This window comes from Rhipicephalus sanguineus, chromosome 5 (genome assembly GCF_013339695.2).
Source record: "Rhipicephalus sanguineus isolate Rsan-2018 chromosome 5, BIME_Rsan_1.4, whole genome shotgun sequence".
NCBI classification, from domain to species: Eukaryota; Metazoa; Arthropoda; class Arachnida; order Ixodida; family Ixodidae; genus Rhipicephalus; species Rhipicephalus sanguineus.
In genome coordinates this window covers 12,210,286-12,224,152 of record NC_051180.1, presented here as the reverse complement: position 1 = coordinate 12,224,152, position 13,867 = coordinate 12,210,286, and the positions used below count along the sequence as shown (strand labels likewise).

Here is a 13,867-nt window from a genome sequence, read left to right as displayed (position 1 = left end):
ACGCACAGTGAACCAAAGTACATCTAACGAAGAGTATGAAGTACTTGGGCAGCAATGATGGCCCCTGATACGGCCACAATCGTCACCGAGCTACATTGAAAGGCAAATGTCACTCACCCATGTTTTACATTAACACTGGTGTCCATTATACGAGACTTCCCAATTACGCAACTTAATCTGATTTCGCCACCCCCGCCTACGCTTCATTTCCCTTTGTACGTCTTCTGTAGCTCTAGTGATGTACATCGACATCTGCGCAAGCGATTAAGATGAGAAAACTGCTGCTGCCTGGCCAGCACGAAGGCATGGTTAGTTAAGACCGACGCCATGAATTTATCAAAATATACTCCTCCTTTCTGAACTTATCTCGTTCTATAAAGAGTTTGCTGGGAACCCTGCCGTCTCACCTGCAACTTGGACACTGCAGACACGATGAGTCCCATGGCCTGCGACACCGCGCATATTTGGACGCAGAAGAGCATGACGCCTGCTACACGCCACAGCTCCCTCGGTTGTGCCGTCGGATAGTACACGATAGCCACCAACACAGCGTTTGGTATGACCTGCGCTCAGAGAGGGTGCAGGGTAAAAGGGTTAATGTGATTTAACAACAGGGTGCTGAGTTGACGTAGAAGTAACACTAGATCATGTCTAGCAAGCTATTCTGTCCTTAAAACTGGAATCACATGTTGCACCAACCTCTGAATTTCATCTTCTGGATGACGGCGGTTCCGAATAACGCCACCTTCGCGTTACTATGAGCCCCGTGTGAGTCCCAGAGATTCTGCTGGGACTCATGAATAATCTGCGGCCTCTTACATGCTCCCACACGTGGTCCCGTTCCCACACACGTTATGACCTTAACAGTCGGCGCTGATGTTCAGCCTGAATGTTAGTCATTGACACTAGTGTGCGTTACAAGACACTACAGTTTGAAGTCAGCTACACATATTGTTGAGAACTAACAGACAATAATGCCAAGGAAAGTATAGATGTTGTTTGTAATAATTGGAATATATATGTGAAGAAAGTAAAGTGGACGAAAAGACAACTTGCCGCTGAGAGGGACCGAACCTGCGACCTTCGTATAACGCGTCCGATGCTCTTCCACTGAGCTACGGCGGTGGTCATCCTCCCATCCAATTTATGGGGCATATATGTGCATTTAAACCTAGGAGTGTTAGTCAGCGCCGATCGCAGCCATGGCCGCGAGTGCGGAACACTCTTTTTCTGCCTGTTGGCGTCACGTTAAAGGTGATCTTTTTTTTTTTTACGACCTGGTAGCTGACCAAGAATCCCTCGCATACTACCTGAAGGCGTCAAGTCTGCCAGAACGAGACCCTTGCTATGAATGAAGGAAAGAAGATGGCTTTTAAGGGCTCGTTTTTCTTTGTTAGACACAATATTAGTGAGAACTAACAGACAATAATGCCAAGGAAAGTATAGGGGATGTTATTTGTAATAATTGGAATATAAATGGGAAGAAAGTAAAGTGGACGAAAATACAACTTGCCGCCGGCAGGGACTGCAAATAACATCTCCTATACTTTCATTGGCATTATTGTCTGTTAGTTCTCATTAGTATTGTGTCTAACAAAGAAAAACGAGCCCTTAAAAGCCATCTTCTTTCTTTCTACATATATTGTGTTAGAAATGATTTTTAGGCTACCTTCTTCGGCCATGCTTCGAGCTACAAAAGATCTTGTGAATAGTTATTCATTTGCACGATTCAAGGTATTGCCAATAAAATGAGATTCATGTTTGTTTGTTTGTTTAGATGTGCATGCATACGCCACGTATGCTTTTCAGAACCGACTATCCCAGTATCATGAATTTGTTACTAAACTAATTTAAGCTGTACAAATGTATGCAATGGAGGATTACAACAAATCTAGTCTCGGCACCTTATGCAATGAAACACAACTTTGAATGTAGCGCTTTTCGGTTGCAGTAAGAACCGGTACGCACGCTTAAAAGTACTGCAGATAGCGAACTATGCGAAAGGACTTAGTGCAGATAGAAGGGTAACTTGTAAGCAATTCTCATTACAGTTCACGTACACTTCGGTAGCGGAGGTCTAAAAAATTGGGGTAGCTTCGCACTAGTGGTGCGAAGACTAATGAAACAGTTGAGCCGGTGGCCTTCCCTAGCATGCCTCCAACTCGCCTCCCTCTTCCACTAAACTATGCTATACCCCCATTCATCCTTTGCCTCCTTCTCACCCTCACATCATTGTTCCTCGCCCTCATTTCCCTTTCACACACTTTGCTATACTATGCTATACTATGCTTTACGCTCTCCCTCCTCCTTTCTCCTCTTTTCCTCCTCACCCTCAATTCTCTTTCCCAACCCCTTGCTATGCTATACTATGCATGGCTGTGCAATGATTTACCCTCTCCCCTCCTTCCTTCCTTCCTTCCTTCTCCTCCTCACCCTCACTTCCCTCTCCCACCACGTGATATACTGTACATGGCTCCCCTCTCCCCTCCTTCTTTCCCTCCTCCCAACCCTCACCTCCCTTACCCACTCCTTGATACATTGTACTATACATGGCTATGTGTTACCCTCTCCCCTCCTCTTTTTGATCATCCTCACTCTTACATCACTGCTCCTCACCCTCACTTCCCTTTCTCGCCGCCTTGCTAAACTACACTATACATGGCTATGCCCTGCCACGGTGGTCTTGTGGTTATGGCGTTCGACTGCTGACCCGAAGGTCGCGGGATCGAATCCCGGCCGTGGCGGCTGCATTTTCGATGGAGGCGAAAATGTTTGAGCCCCGTGTACTTGGATTTAGGTGCACGTTAAAGAACCCCAGGTGGTCGAAATTTCCGGAGCCCTCCACAACGGCGTCCCTCATAATCATATCTTGGTTTTGGGACGTTAAACCCCAGATATTATTATACATGGCTATGCTGTACCTTCTCCCCTTCCCTTTTCCTCCCCCTCACTTTCACTTGCCTTTCCCACCCTTTGATATACACTACTATACATGGCCATGCTTTACTTTCTCCCCTCTTTCCCTCCTCACCCTAAACTTCCTTTCCCACCCCTTGATATACTATGCCATGTATACCATGCTGTATACCCTCCTCTTTTTTCTCTGCTTTTCCCTCCTCACCCTCACATCGCTCCTTCCCTTTCCCATCCGCTTGCCACGTGGAGCCTTGAATGATATACTATACACGACTATGCTGTGCTTTATCCTATCCTTCTCTTTTCTATCCTCCTCACCATCACTTCGCTTTCCCACCCCCTTGCTATACTATACACTATGATTTATTACGCATTTACTCTCATCATACACCTTTCCTACCGTTGCGTTGCATACCTATTCTCGTCTTTCCACCTCTCTTAGCTTCGCTCTCCCCCGCTTCGCCAGTTTTGTGCGGGCGACAAACGGCGCTACTGCAAGCTTAAACAGCACCGCTGTTAAAAGGGCGGCTATACGTGCACCATTATGAACACCATCACTCACCAGGAATGGAATCTCTGTGACGTAATTCGCCAGGTAGAAGACTTTGAGGCTGTACCAACAATTCCGTTGCTCTCTCATCAGTACCGAGATGTTTACGGGAACTGCAAAAACGTGAAGGGGTTTAAGCTGTCAAAGAGGTCACCGATTTCCTTGATAAACGTGCGAACTTCAAAACGCCCCTAGTTTCCTCTGCTTTTTGGTCTGAAACAAAAATAACTGGCTCTCTTGTGCATTCGCTGTGCATAGAAGTGCATACACGCCCAGTATTGTGACCGGAAATGGTGCTCGGTCTCGCGCACATGTCAAGACTTACAGACTATGACGGCGGGAAGGATGGTCTGGAAGACGCATATGCAGCACATGGAGAAGAACATTGTGGCGTTGTGGGTCACCGTGCTCGCCTTGTTGCCGATGTCGTAGTACAGGATGACCAACATGAGCGCGAAACCCACGTATGCTACAATACGCAGGGGAGTAGCCACCTGCGCCCAACAATAGTGAACACGCAGATGCATGTACTGATCACATGTCGGCAAACTTAAGGCAGCACTGTACATAATCGTGCCTCCTCTTAACGTCTCTCTCTACATGTCTAGCACGCGCACAAACGCAAAATTGCTCAGGTACAATTCATGCTAGAACTGTGCTGCAAGAAAGCCGACGCTTATGCGCCATGACGCGTTGTCCATCTGTCTGTCGCTCGCCGCACCCCTGTAACGCACTGTTTTAAAGGGACACTAAAGAGAAACAATGAATTGGTTTAGATTGATAAAATGTGCGCGGAGAACTCTTGTGTAGTTTATTTCACCACCATAGGTTTATTATTAGAGGAGAAAACCAAGTTCAAAGTTTCCTTTTTAAATTTCGCGCCGAGCTTTGTAATTCGTGACGTAAGGGACTTCAAAGAGCATTTAACGTATTTTGGCGCCACTGGCTCGACGAAATTTCCACAAACTCGTTATGTCAAGTCTCTGGCCCCCTCAGAGGACAATGTACTTCGATTTAACCGATTACGAACTACGTAGACCCAAGCAGGCGCCGTCAAAAGTATGTGACGTCACGGCAAATGGTGCGGGAATTCCAAAGTGGCGTCGCCACCTGTATTTTCTGTTTGCGCGTTTTCTCGCTTACTAAGCGTCTTCTCGCAGCAAGCGGGGTGTTTTTGGTATCGTGGAAGGCTACTTTACTAATGCGAGAAAAATCGTTTTGCTATTTAGTGGTGCTATTTAAGCAAAATCACTAATTATGCATCTTCCCGACGCGACCATCCTTCGTTTCAACAGTTTAAAATAAGAATAACGATCAAAGACGCAAAATACAATTTTATGGGCTTATTGTAAACAGGCAGTGACTAAAATTTCATGCATGAATTACAGTTTCCCTGAGCATATGTCAAGATTGATGTTATAATAAAACTATCCCATTCTAATATTTCTATGCTTGCTGATGTAATAAACTGACGGACTCACGGGTGTTCTGCAATTATGAAGAAGATGTTATACTTTCTATATCAACAACAGAGCTAATATTGACCACAAAATCATAAAACACTGACCTTGTTACGAAAAACCGAAAGCCAGCACCTCTTAAGGAGAATCTGGAACTGATGAAACTGGTTGACTTTGAAAGAGTACATCCGGTTGGCATCTGCCTTTTGCTGTAGATAAAACAAACAACAAGAAATTGATATTACGTTGTCCACATCTCTGATCCTACACAAAGAACGTTGTGCAGAAATAACGCGGAATTAAAATTGATTTTAACGTATTACTAGCCCAGACAAAGGACGAAAGGGGATGCATGTTTTCTATGGCCCCCACTTTTACACAACGAACACTTATTTCTGTAGTATAAGAATTGGCTTTGAAAAAATAATTTCTCTCTCCATAAACGTTTGAAAAACATCGGCGTTTGTAAGCAGTGGTGATTCAGGATCATTTGCGGAATTATAACATGGTCGAGGAAATTACGTTTCGTACTCTCCATACTTAGCTATGCTAAATGTCTTAAATTATGCCAATTACAAAAAATTACAATATCGAGAGCTGTTCAACTATGGCAAGTGCATTTAGAAGAGATAAATGACAATAGCCGTGTCCACATTTTAAAGGAACGTTTTGTTAACTTAGTTAGTGAATGACTGAATCCAAGCATTTAATTTTTTGGGGTAATAATTTTTGCCTCAAGAAGAACGGATGCAGTTCGACTTGCTTACTCAGTCAGCCGATATATTGGACGGATGATCGTATTTTTAAGGTCCTGACACAACGGTTCTTTCCTATCGATGGCTTCGATAGCGTTCAGCTGCCTTCGACTACGTCTTGCTTACCATTGGCAGTCTTCGTATGGTCTCTATAATTTGCAGTTATAATATCTACAACGTGAGTATGAGCCTACTTGTGAAATCGCTGAAAGGAAATTTCTCTTCCTGCAACGTCTCTTATAACATCACCCTGACATTAGACGCTAGTCACCATTAACAAGGGGCGTAGCCAGAAATTGTTCTCGGGGGGAGGGGGGGGGGGGTAGTAGTAGTAGTAGTATCTTCGTGTGTCTCTTTTTCGTCCGCGTGTCAGAGTGCGCTGTAAGCCTAAATAGTAGTAGTAAGGTCCAGCAACCCGTTGTGTGTGTTCGTGCATGCGTTTGTATGTGTGCGTGTATGTATACACATGGAAAACTGAAAATTTTTCCGGAGGTTTGAAGCCCCCCTGGTTATGCCAGTGCTATTAAAGTACGGCACACGCTACGTGGGGCGATCAACTGCGTGTTTAAGCACCAGATTTTAGAAAACCTTGGAAACATTTTGTGAAGCTAAGTAAATATTACGTGTCCGTTGGTCATATAAATTACACGTATGTTATTAAAATCGAATAGCCTCTCGAATAGCCTTTCGAACAGCCTTTCGAAGAGGCCGCTGCGATCATGTACATTCGGGCGTATTCTACGTGGATGGAGGGATACAAGGATGCGGGGTTTGAAAATTAAGGATGTAAAGAAAGAGAGACAGGGGGGAAGGGAACGGCCATTGCCGAACACAGCAATCGCTCCACGCACCTCGCTGGTCATGATGAGACCTCCGTACTTTGTTTTCGTGCCTTTAGTGGCTTCGCTGCTGTCGGGCATCGGCAGTTCGAACTCACGGCTCAGTATGTCGCGGTAGTCACCGTAGTCGCCAGACGCCACTTCGCTGACTGCGGAAGAAAAAAAAGAAGCAATGTTAGTTCGGCGCTGCATTAAACACTTGACCCTATTGATTACGAAGCACAAGCTAAAAAATATGACGGCCAACAGCGCCTTAAGCCAACCCGAAGACTCTTTTTCTTTCTTTCTTTCTTTCTTTCTTTCTTTCTTTCTTTCTTTCTTTCTTTCTTTCTTTCTTTCTTTCTTTCTTTCTTTCTTTCTTTCTTTCTTTCTTTCTTTCTTTCTTTCTTTCTTTCTTTCTTTCCTTCTTTCTTTCTTTCTTTCTATTACAGGCATTAGACTGACTCATCTTAACTAGAAATTTATGCAAATAATATTTTTGCGCGTCGTCACATCAGCTATTCTTCTCGTGTACCCGCATACTGACAAGGAGGAGGAATAAACTTTATTGAGAACCAGAAAAGAAAATTTCATTTTCCTTCCTTACTTTTCCGTCCCCCTTACCCCTCCCCCAGTGTAGGGTAGCAAACCGGAAAATTGTTCTCCCGGTTAACCTTTCACTGAACCTTTCCCTCTCTCCTTTCTTTTCAGTCTAAGAGGTAAAAATGGTTTATTCGCCGATATATTGCTGCTCCGACAGCGTCACTCCCAAGTTTCCGAGTCTCATCCAAAAGTAACTTGCAGACGCACCGTGGGCATTATTAATGCGAATAGCGTTCTTTGGACACGAAACCGAGCTTTCGGCCCTGATCCACGGATGCGCTGATCAAACAGCTTTCGCCACTTCTGATTGGACGCCCTTGCCTGATTTCGCCGTTCTAATTGGACGTGGTCATCAAATTAGTGCTGCACCTCATCACATCACATCGGCCAGAGTCCGTTCCTTTTCACATCTGTAGATTACGCTGTAGAAAAGGCGGGAACGCGGAAGCCATGTTCACTGAACGGCGTACGTCCGCGGCTGATGTGCAACTTTATTTTACACGCGGCAGAGATTGCTGACTCCGTTCCCTGCGCAACGGTTAAGTAAAACAACACGTTGTATCTGAACAAACTGAACGGAAATGTGTTCAGCATATCTACCGATAGATTATTGTTCTTTTCTTTAGCTCTAAATATAATATCTTCCTTAGGAAACTAGAGCTAAAAACATGAAAATGTGAAGTGTGAACGTCGACTGTGTACCTTCCGTTATGACGGCACTACGAGTCTACTCTTCGTGTGTTCAACTCACTGTAGTCTGCAGGGTTGTGGAACTGCGGACACTGCAGACCATGCCTCGTCAGAAAGCCTAACAGACTGTCCACCTTGCCATTGTAGATGCAACGACCCGCAGAAACCATGTACAGCTGCGAAGAAAAGGGCGCGAGTAGTTAGTGACACTGAAGCTCGTTTGTGTCTCAGACCGAGCATTAACGCATTTCCTCGTGCCAATATCGCTTTTGTCGAATTAGACAGTTGTGTGTGGCAATCTGAAGCATTAAAACAAATACATTCGCAACACAACAAGAAAAAAAATACAAACCATGACGCATCGCTCCTTTACTGCACACGCATGCGTTCCATTACTATTCAGCAGAATAACTTGGGGTCTACTCAGTTTCGTTATTTAGCCGTATGGTAGTTCGTGCCCTGCAATTCACTATCAGTGCACGATAATAGTACCATAAAAAGTAAAGGTTCAATGTTTCAGAAGGCCCATATCCCGGAGCTTCGCGTTACGCAAGGCTTTTTGTAACACCCAGCCGTAAATAGTCGATCGATTATCTCTAGAATATTATTTTCGCAAAGCCCGCACTTGTATTGCACCACACAGGAGTCATGGCTCATGAGTACGGCATGCTTTTACTTCCTCCTCGCGTCCCCATTTATTGTGGCTGATAACAGAAGTTATCGCACAAAGCCGAGCTGCTTGAAATTTAGACGTCTGATACATTTCAATCGTTAGGATGGAAGAGTGGGCATCTTAGAAGGACACAGAAAGAAGAACAGATCAGAAAGGACGCCGAAAAATCTAGCGCCGTTCTTCACGTTAATTTTTGTCTTATCTTAATATGTTCGAAGTGCGTCGGAAAATCTCAGCGACAGCCACTCAATCACGAAACATAAGAAGCGTATCTCTTTAATGTCAACTAACCGACACACACTTATTCAAAGCAATATTTGCGTGTCATCATAGAGTAACCCGTCATACAAATGGGACAAATAAATACAATGGCGTGCTAAAACAGCGTGCGACGAGTGAGAAGACCTCTCACCATGTCGAAGTACGAAAAGATCTTGGCACTGGGTGCGTGTATGGAGCAGATGACAGTGTGTCCCATGGAAGCCAACCGCTTCAGTATCTGTACGCACATCAGACTTGACACGTTGTCCAGGCCACTGCAGCGTCAATATGTGCAAGGGTTGGAATTCGGGCTTGGTGGTAGCACGTGCTTTCAAGGAATATTTAGCGCACAATAAACACACCGACGAAAAAAGGAGGGACACGGCACGTAGCGTTCGTTTTGCGTCCGTCCTTTTGTCGTCCGTGCGTTTGTTATGCGCTAAACATTTCTTGAAATCAGTATGTACAGCTCGTTTTGAAAGAAATCGTTGCACTGTTATGGAGACTTTAGCGATGACTAAATTGTAACCACTGTTTCCTTAATAACGTGTCTGCTGCGTGAGCAACACTTGATGATGTAATAGAAACAAACTACACGATCACGAAAATCGCCGTCATCTCCTTCATCTCCGCACTTTAGGGGTACAGGCTGTCGTATGCTGTCATCTCATGTCGTCGCTAGCGGCACCCAGTCAAAACCATGTGTATCATAGACATTTATAGCACAGTCATGTATAGTATAGTATAACAAGCAGGCGGGAAAGTGAGGGTCGGGGGGGGGGCGATGTAAGGGTGAGGAGAAGGGAAATGAGGAGGCGGAGGGTAAAGTATAGCATATTCGTGTACGTATAAGGGGGTGATAAAGGAAAGTGAGTCTGAGGAGGAGGGGAGGGTAGAGCATCATGCCATGTGTAGCATAATCTAGCAAGGGGGTGGTAAGGGGAAGTGAGGGTGAGGAGGAGAGATGTGAGGTTGAGGAGGAGGGAAAGGAGGGGAGAAGGTGCCACTGCATCACAAATGAAGGTTTCCCTTCCCACCATAGACGCCGAGCAGGCTGTACGTTTGCAACGCCAGCGCATGCTTGCCCGCGAACGCCAGCGTCGCCGAAGCGCAGGCGAATCACTGCTCCGCACTTCCTAAAGCTTTCACGTTGAGTGCGACTGCATAAATTCTTACTGAATTTTTAATTATTTTATTTGATTATTACATATTACTTCTCATAATTTTTTTACTGCTCGCGCACGAGGCGCATTCGCGCCGTCGGTGTTGTCGTGCTCTACCGCTATTGACGGCACATGCGCCACTCGCGGATACGTTTAGAAGGTTTCTAGAGACGAGATATACAATAGGCTGCAAAAATGACGAATCGTAGTGGAAGCACCTACAACGTTTCGCTCAATCGGTTCGGTGGCAAAGGCATGCACAGCAGCGCTCTGCATTGCGCTGCTGTATTGTGCGTTGTGTGCACGCATGCTATCACAGTAGCGTTTCCGCTGAGTTGGTGTGTGTATGCACTGGTCTGACGTAGCGTGCAGTAAACGCGAAACTAACTTTATATAATAGTGACGGGGCCGAGGTGTCCACAGGTTTATTTTGATCCGTTCGTGCCGTGCATTCTAGCGAAAACGTCATAACACAGGGGGACGTTAGAGCGGCTACATTATAAAAAAAAAAGAGCGCTGCAGCAAATGACAACCCCTAATAATGCACAGCTAGAAAGAAAGCGAGATCGTGAGCACGTTATGCAAGAAAGAGCCACCCGAAAAAGGTTATCTGCTAGACGTGCGTAATATTTTGCTATCTATAGATTGGCATGTGACTACGCTCACAGCTGGAAAGATCTGACAAGCAAAAAGTGAATTGGCAGAATAGCTTCGTGCACCAGCAACAATAGAAATAAATAAAAATGTGTGAGCATTTAATGCTATAATTACAAAAAGTCGACGTAGTCATGAATACGCTTCAGCGTAGCACTATTGATTACGTGCTAAATTTAAGATGGTAAACAGTTTTGTCAGTTTTAAAGAGTAACGCTATCAGCGCATTCCACGCCGCTGTGACCAAAGCAAACAAGCTCCACTAGCGATCTGTTTTGGGAATGAAGTTAGTGCTGAGTAAAGCAGCAGCATTATGTATACTTTCTTTGAATAGCGATAGATGTGGCATTTTACGTAATATGAGTGGAATTTAAATGTGTGTCACGCAGAATATCAGCGGAGGAAATAATGCATTCTGCCACACAAAATGAAGCAAGTGTTCTTGTGAGATCTGTTTGGACAACCAATTAGCGTATCTTCCTATTTAGCTGTACTAAATTGCCTGTCGCTATAAATGACACGTTTTATGTAATTGGCTGCCATGCGGTCAAATCCATACATAATGGTGCACATTTTTTTTATCCCTTAAATTTGTAGGAGCATAAGATGGCACCGCGGCATGGCTTGTCGATGGACGACATGTTGGAGCTCACTCACATCCGTTTTAACGTGTTTCAGTGAAGCGCTAAGTTTTCACTAATCTCTTGCACATTTCTCTGCCTCCCTGTACTTTCACAGATTACGGGAATTTATTTTTCTTCGTCATTGAAAAACAAGCGCCATCTCGCCCTTCGGGCAATACTGCGGTTGTTTTTGATACCATTGACACCTACAATAGAGTTACGTGTAAGAGCCCCTTTATAATAATCTTTGGGGATTGCGTGCCAAAACTTTTTTATCGCATCCCCTAGATATGAACAGCTACATCTGCCCAGTTTCGACATACCGACCGCAACGATAATATTGTAACGTTGGTGTTGAGCCATCTTGGTGGTGATTTTGGCGATTATGCAGTGATTGGTGGAAACTGGTAGCTTGCTTTATTCGGCCTTAAAAGTTCCTGTTGTAATGATCTTAAAGGGCCCCTGAAACGGATTTTTGACATTTCGTTTTTGCTAAGACCATTACTGGAGAGATAAGAGAGAGACAATAATCTTTAATGAAAATCCCGGAGAGGTTAGCCTGGTTTGTCGCCTGGCAAATCATTGGCACCATAATTCAGTCGAAACACCCTTTATTAAGAGAGCTACGTATAATAAATAGCTTCCCTCCTCCTCCACTCCGACTTTCACCCTCAACTCTTCCTTCGAGCGCTCGGGGCTAAGCTCCGCCTTCAAGAGGCTCTGAATCACGATGTGACATGCGAGAACGCTTGCGTGCCGTCGCGTCGTCTACTTCCGGTAAGTCGACGCCAGCGCAGTAGCCACCGGTGGGTCAGGCGCTGGGCCGCTGGCTCGGCTGATCGTCCGTCTCCTGCGTGCGCCATCCGAGCAGCGTGTGTTTTGTTTCACGGCAGTCCAGGCAGTTGCTGAGAATGGACCCCGGCCTCGAAGAACGGTTGCGCCAAATGAGCCGAAATGGGTTTCGACCCATACAGTGACACGCCATTTCGCCATCCGGCGCTTCGTGCTGAGGGCGGCAGCAGTGATCCGCCTACCAGTCTCGCCGGGCAGTATTATATCAACGTCGTCGCACACGAGTTGCATTATTGCGGGGTTTAATTTGAGCTCATTATATACGACACCGCATACCGTACACTTGAACCGGGGATTTCCAGCTGGCCCTACGACGTACGCACTTGTGCAGAGGTTTCAAATGCACTGTTTTCAATTCACATGCACCCTGTCACTTTTTAATCAGTGCTGGAAATCGCAAAGCGGTGAGGAACATTCTGCGTATATATAATTATTGCGAAACTGGCCACATTACATTGAATAGACGGAGTCGTTATAGTTATAATTAACGAGATTACGTATAATTTTGTGAGTGCCCACGTGCGAACCGCCCACTATGCACACACAGCACATGATCTGGATCGATTGTGAACTTACCTTTCCACCTGGAAGGAACAAAGACGGCAGTGCGTCGGCTTTGAGGGGATACCTCTTCAGACCGAGGCCGGATCACTACATAAACACGGAACTGAGCCCGTAGTCTTCCGGCTTAAAGTGGCGACCGCAAACGCGTACAGTGAAACCTCGGTGATACGAATATCACGGGACCACCAAAAATATTCGTATCATCCGAAATTCATATCACCAGAAAGCATGGAAAATTAGCATGCGACAAAAGAAAGCTGGCGTACATTTTCATTTGTTGTTTGTCAAGGCTGCGACAGCGTCAGGAAAAATCCTGAATGATTGTCAGTTAAGTTTTTAGATGTGATCAATCATACAAGCACTGGTAAATATGCGGCCCGTACGCGCGCACTTAATTAGTGAAGCAGGTGCGTTGTGACCCGCGACACTCGGAGGCCGTGGCGCGTCTCTGAAGGTTTATTCTGACCGTAAGAAAAGTGTTTTTCTTGCACCGTAGTTCTGATGATTTGGCGGTGCGGCGCGCATGCCCCGTTCTCGCGCTCGCACGTACTTGGCGCGTCTTGCGCGACAGCACGGACAGCACCTCTTAGTACCTGGGTGGTAGCGAACGTTCGTATCAAATGTCGCTGGGTGAAAATCAGTTCGCAACAACCGTACTCCATTACATTGCAGGCCAATGGACCTTGGCCGGGACCAACGAAAAATTCGTATCTCCCCGAAATTCGTATGAGCTGTGATCGTATCACCGAGGTTTCACTGTATATCCTGCTGTCGATCCGATACAGAGAGTCCGATGCGCTGCAGCCACGCGGCGAGCCTGCTGCCTTCCAAAGGCATACGGTGTCGCATTTCACTTGTCGCCAATCGCTGGACTTGCAGCCCACAACGCAGCAATGGCAATTCATGATGTCAGACAAAAACCTTGCAATACACACTGGTCGCGCAGCTCACGTCAACATGGAGCGCGTGGTATCACATGCAGTGAAATTGCGATTCTGTTCGCTTTATCAGTGACTGGTTTTTAACGAAAACAAATTATAAAGAGTTTCAAAGATCACGAACAACATTTGTTCGCAGTTATGTCGAAAAAAAATTGCCTGTTACGTGGACTGTGGATCCAATCAGATCAGCCGCCGGCGTGACGTCGGGCTTCCAATACGACGCGCACTGGATGGAAGTGGGCGGCTTGAAAACGCGTTTGGCTGAGCCGCTGTGATCGGTGGCGATTCGCAGCTTTAAAGCCTTGTAATAAATTACACAGTTTACGCACAGAGCTTAAATTGAT

At 45.6% G+C, this 13,867-nt stretch overlaps 1 protein-coding gene across 1 annotated transcript in view; it reads right to left on the bottom strand.

Moving 5' to 3' along the window:
• LOC119393105 (uncharacterized) overlaps window positions 1-13,867 on the bottom strand; it is a 95,417-nt gene that overhangs the window by 48,991 nt on the left and 32,559 nt on the right. Inside the window, exons 6-12 of the mRNA XM_049415862.1 lie at window positions 8,878-9,001; window positions 7,854-7,968; window positions 6,533-6,669; window positions 5,034-5,135; window positions 3,792-3,960; window positions 3,479-3,579; window positions 408-563 (exon numbers count right to left, since the gene is read on the bottom strand). Coding sequence (XP_049271819.1) covers window positions 408-563; window positions 3,479-3,579; window positions 3,792-3,960; window positions 5,034-5,135; window positions 6,533-6,669; window positions 7,854-7,968; window positions 8,878-9,001 — 904 coding nt within the window. The remainder of the gene's footprint in view (window positions 1-407; window positions 564-3,478; window positions 3,580-3,791; window positions 3,961-5,033; window positions 5,136-6,532; window positions 6,670-7,853; window positions 7,969-8,877; window positions 9,002-13,867) is intronic.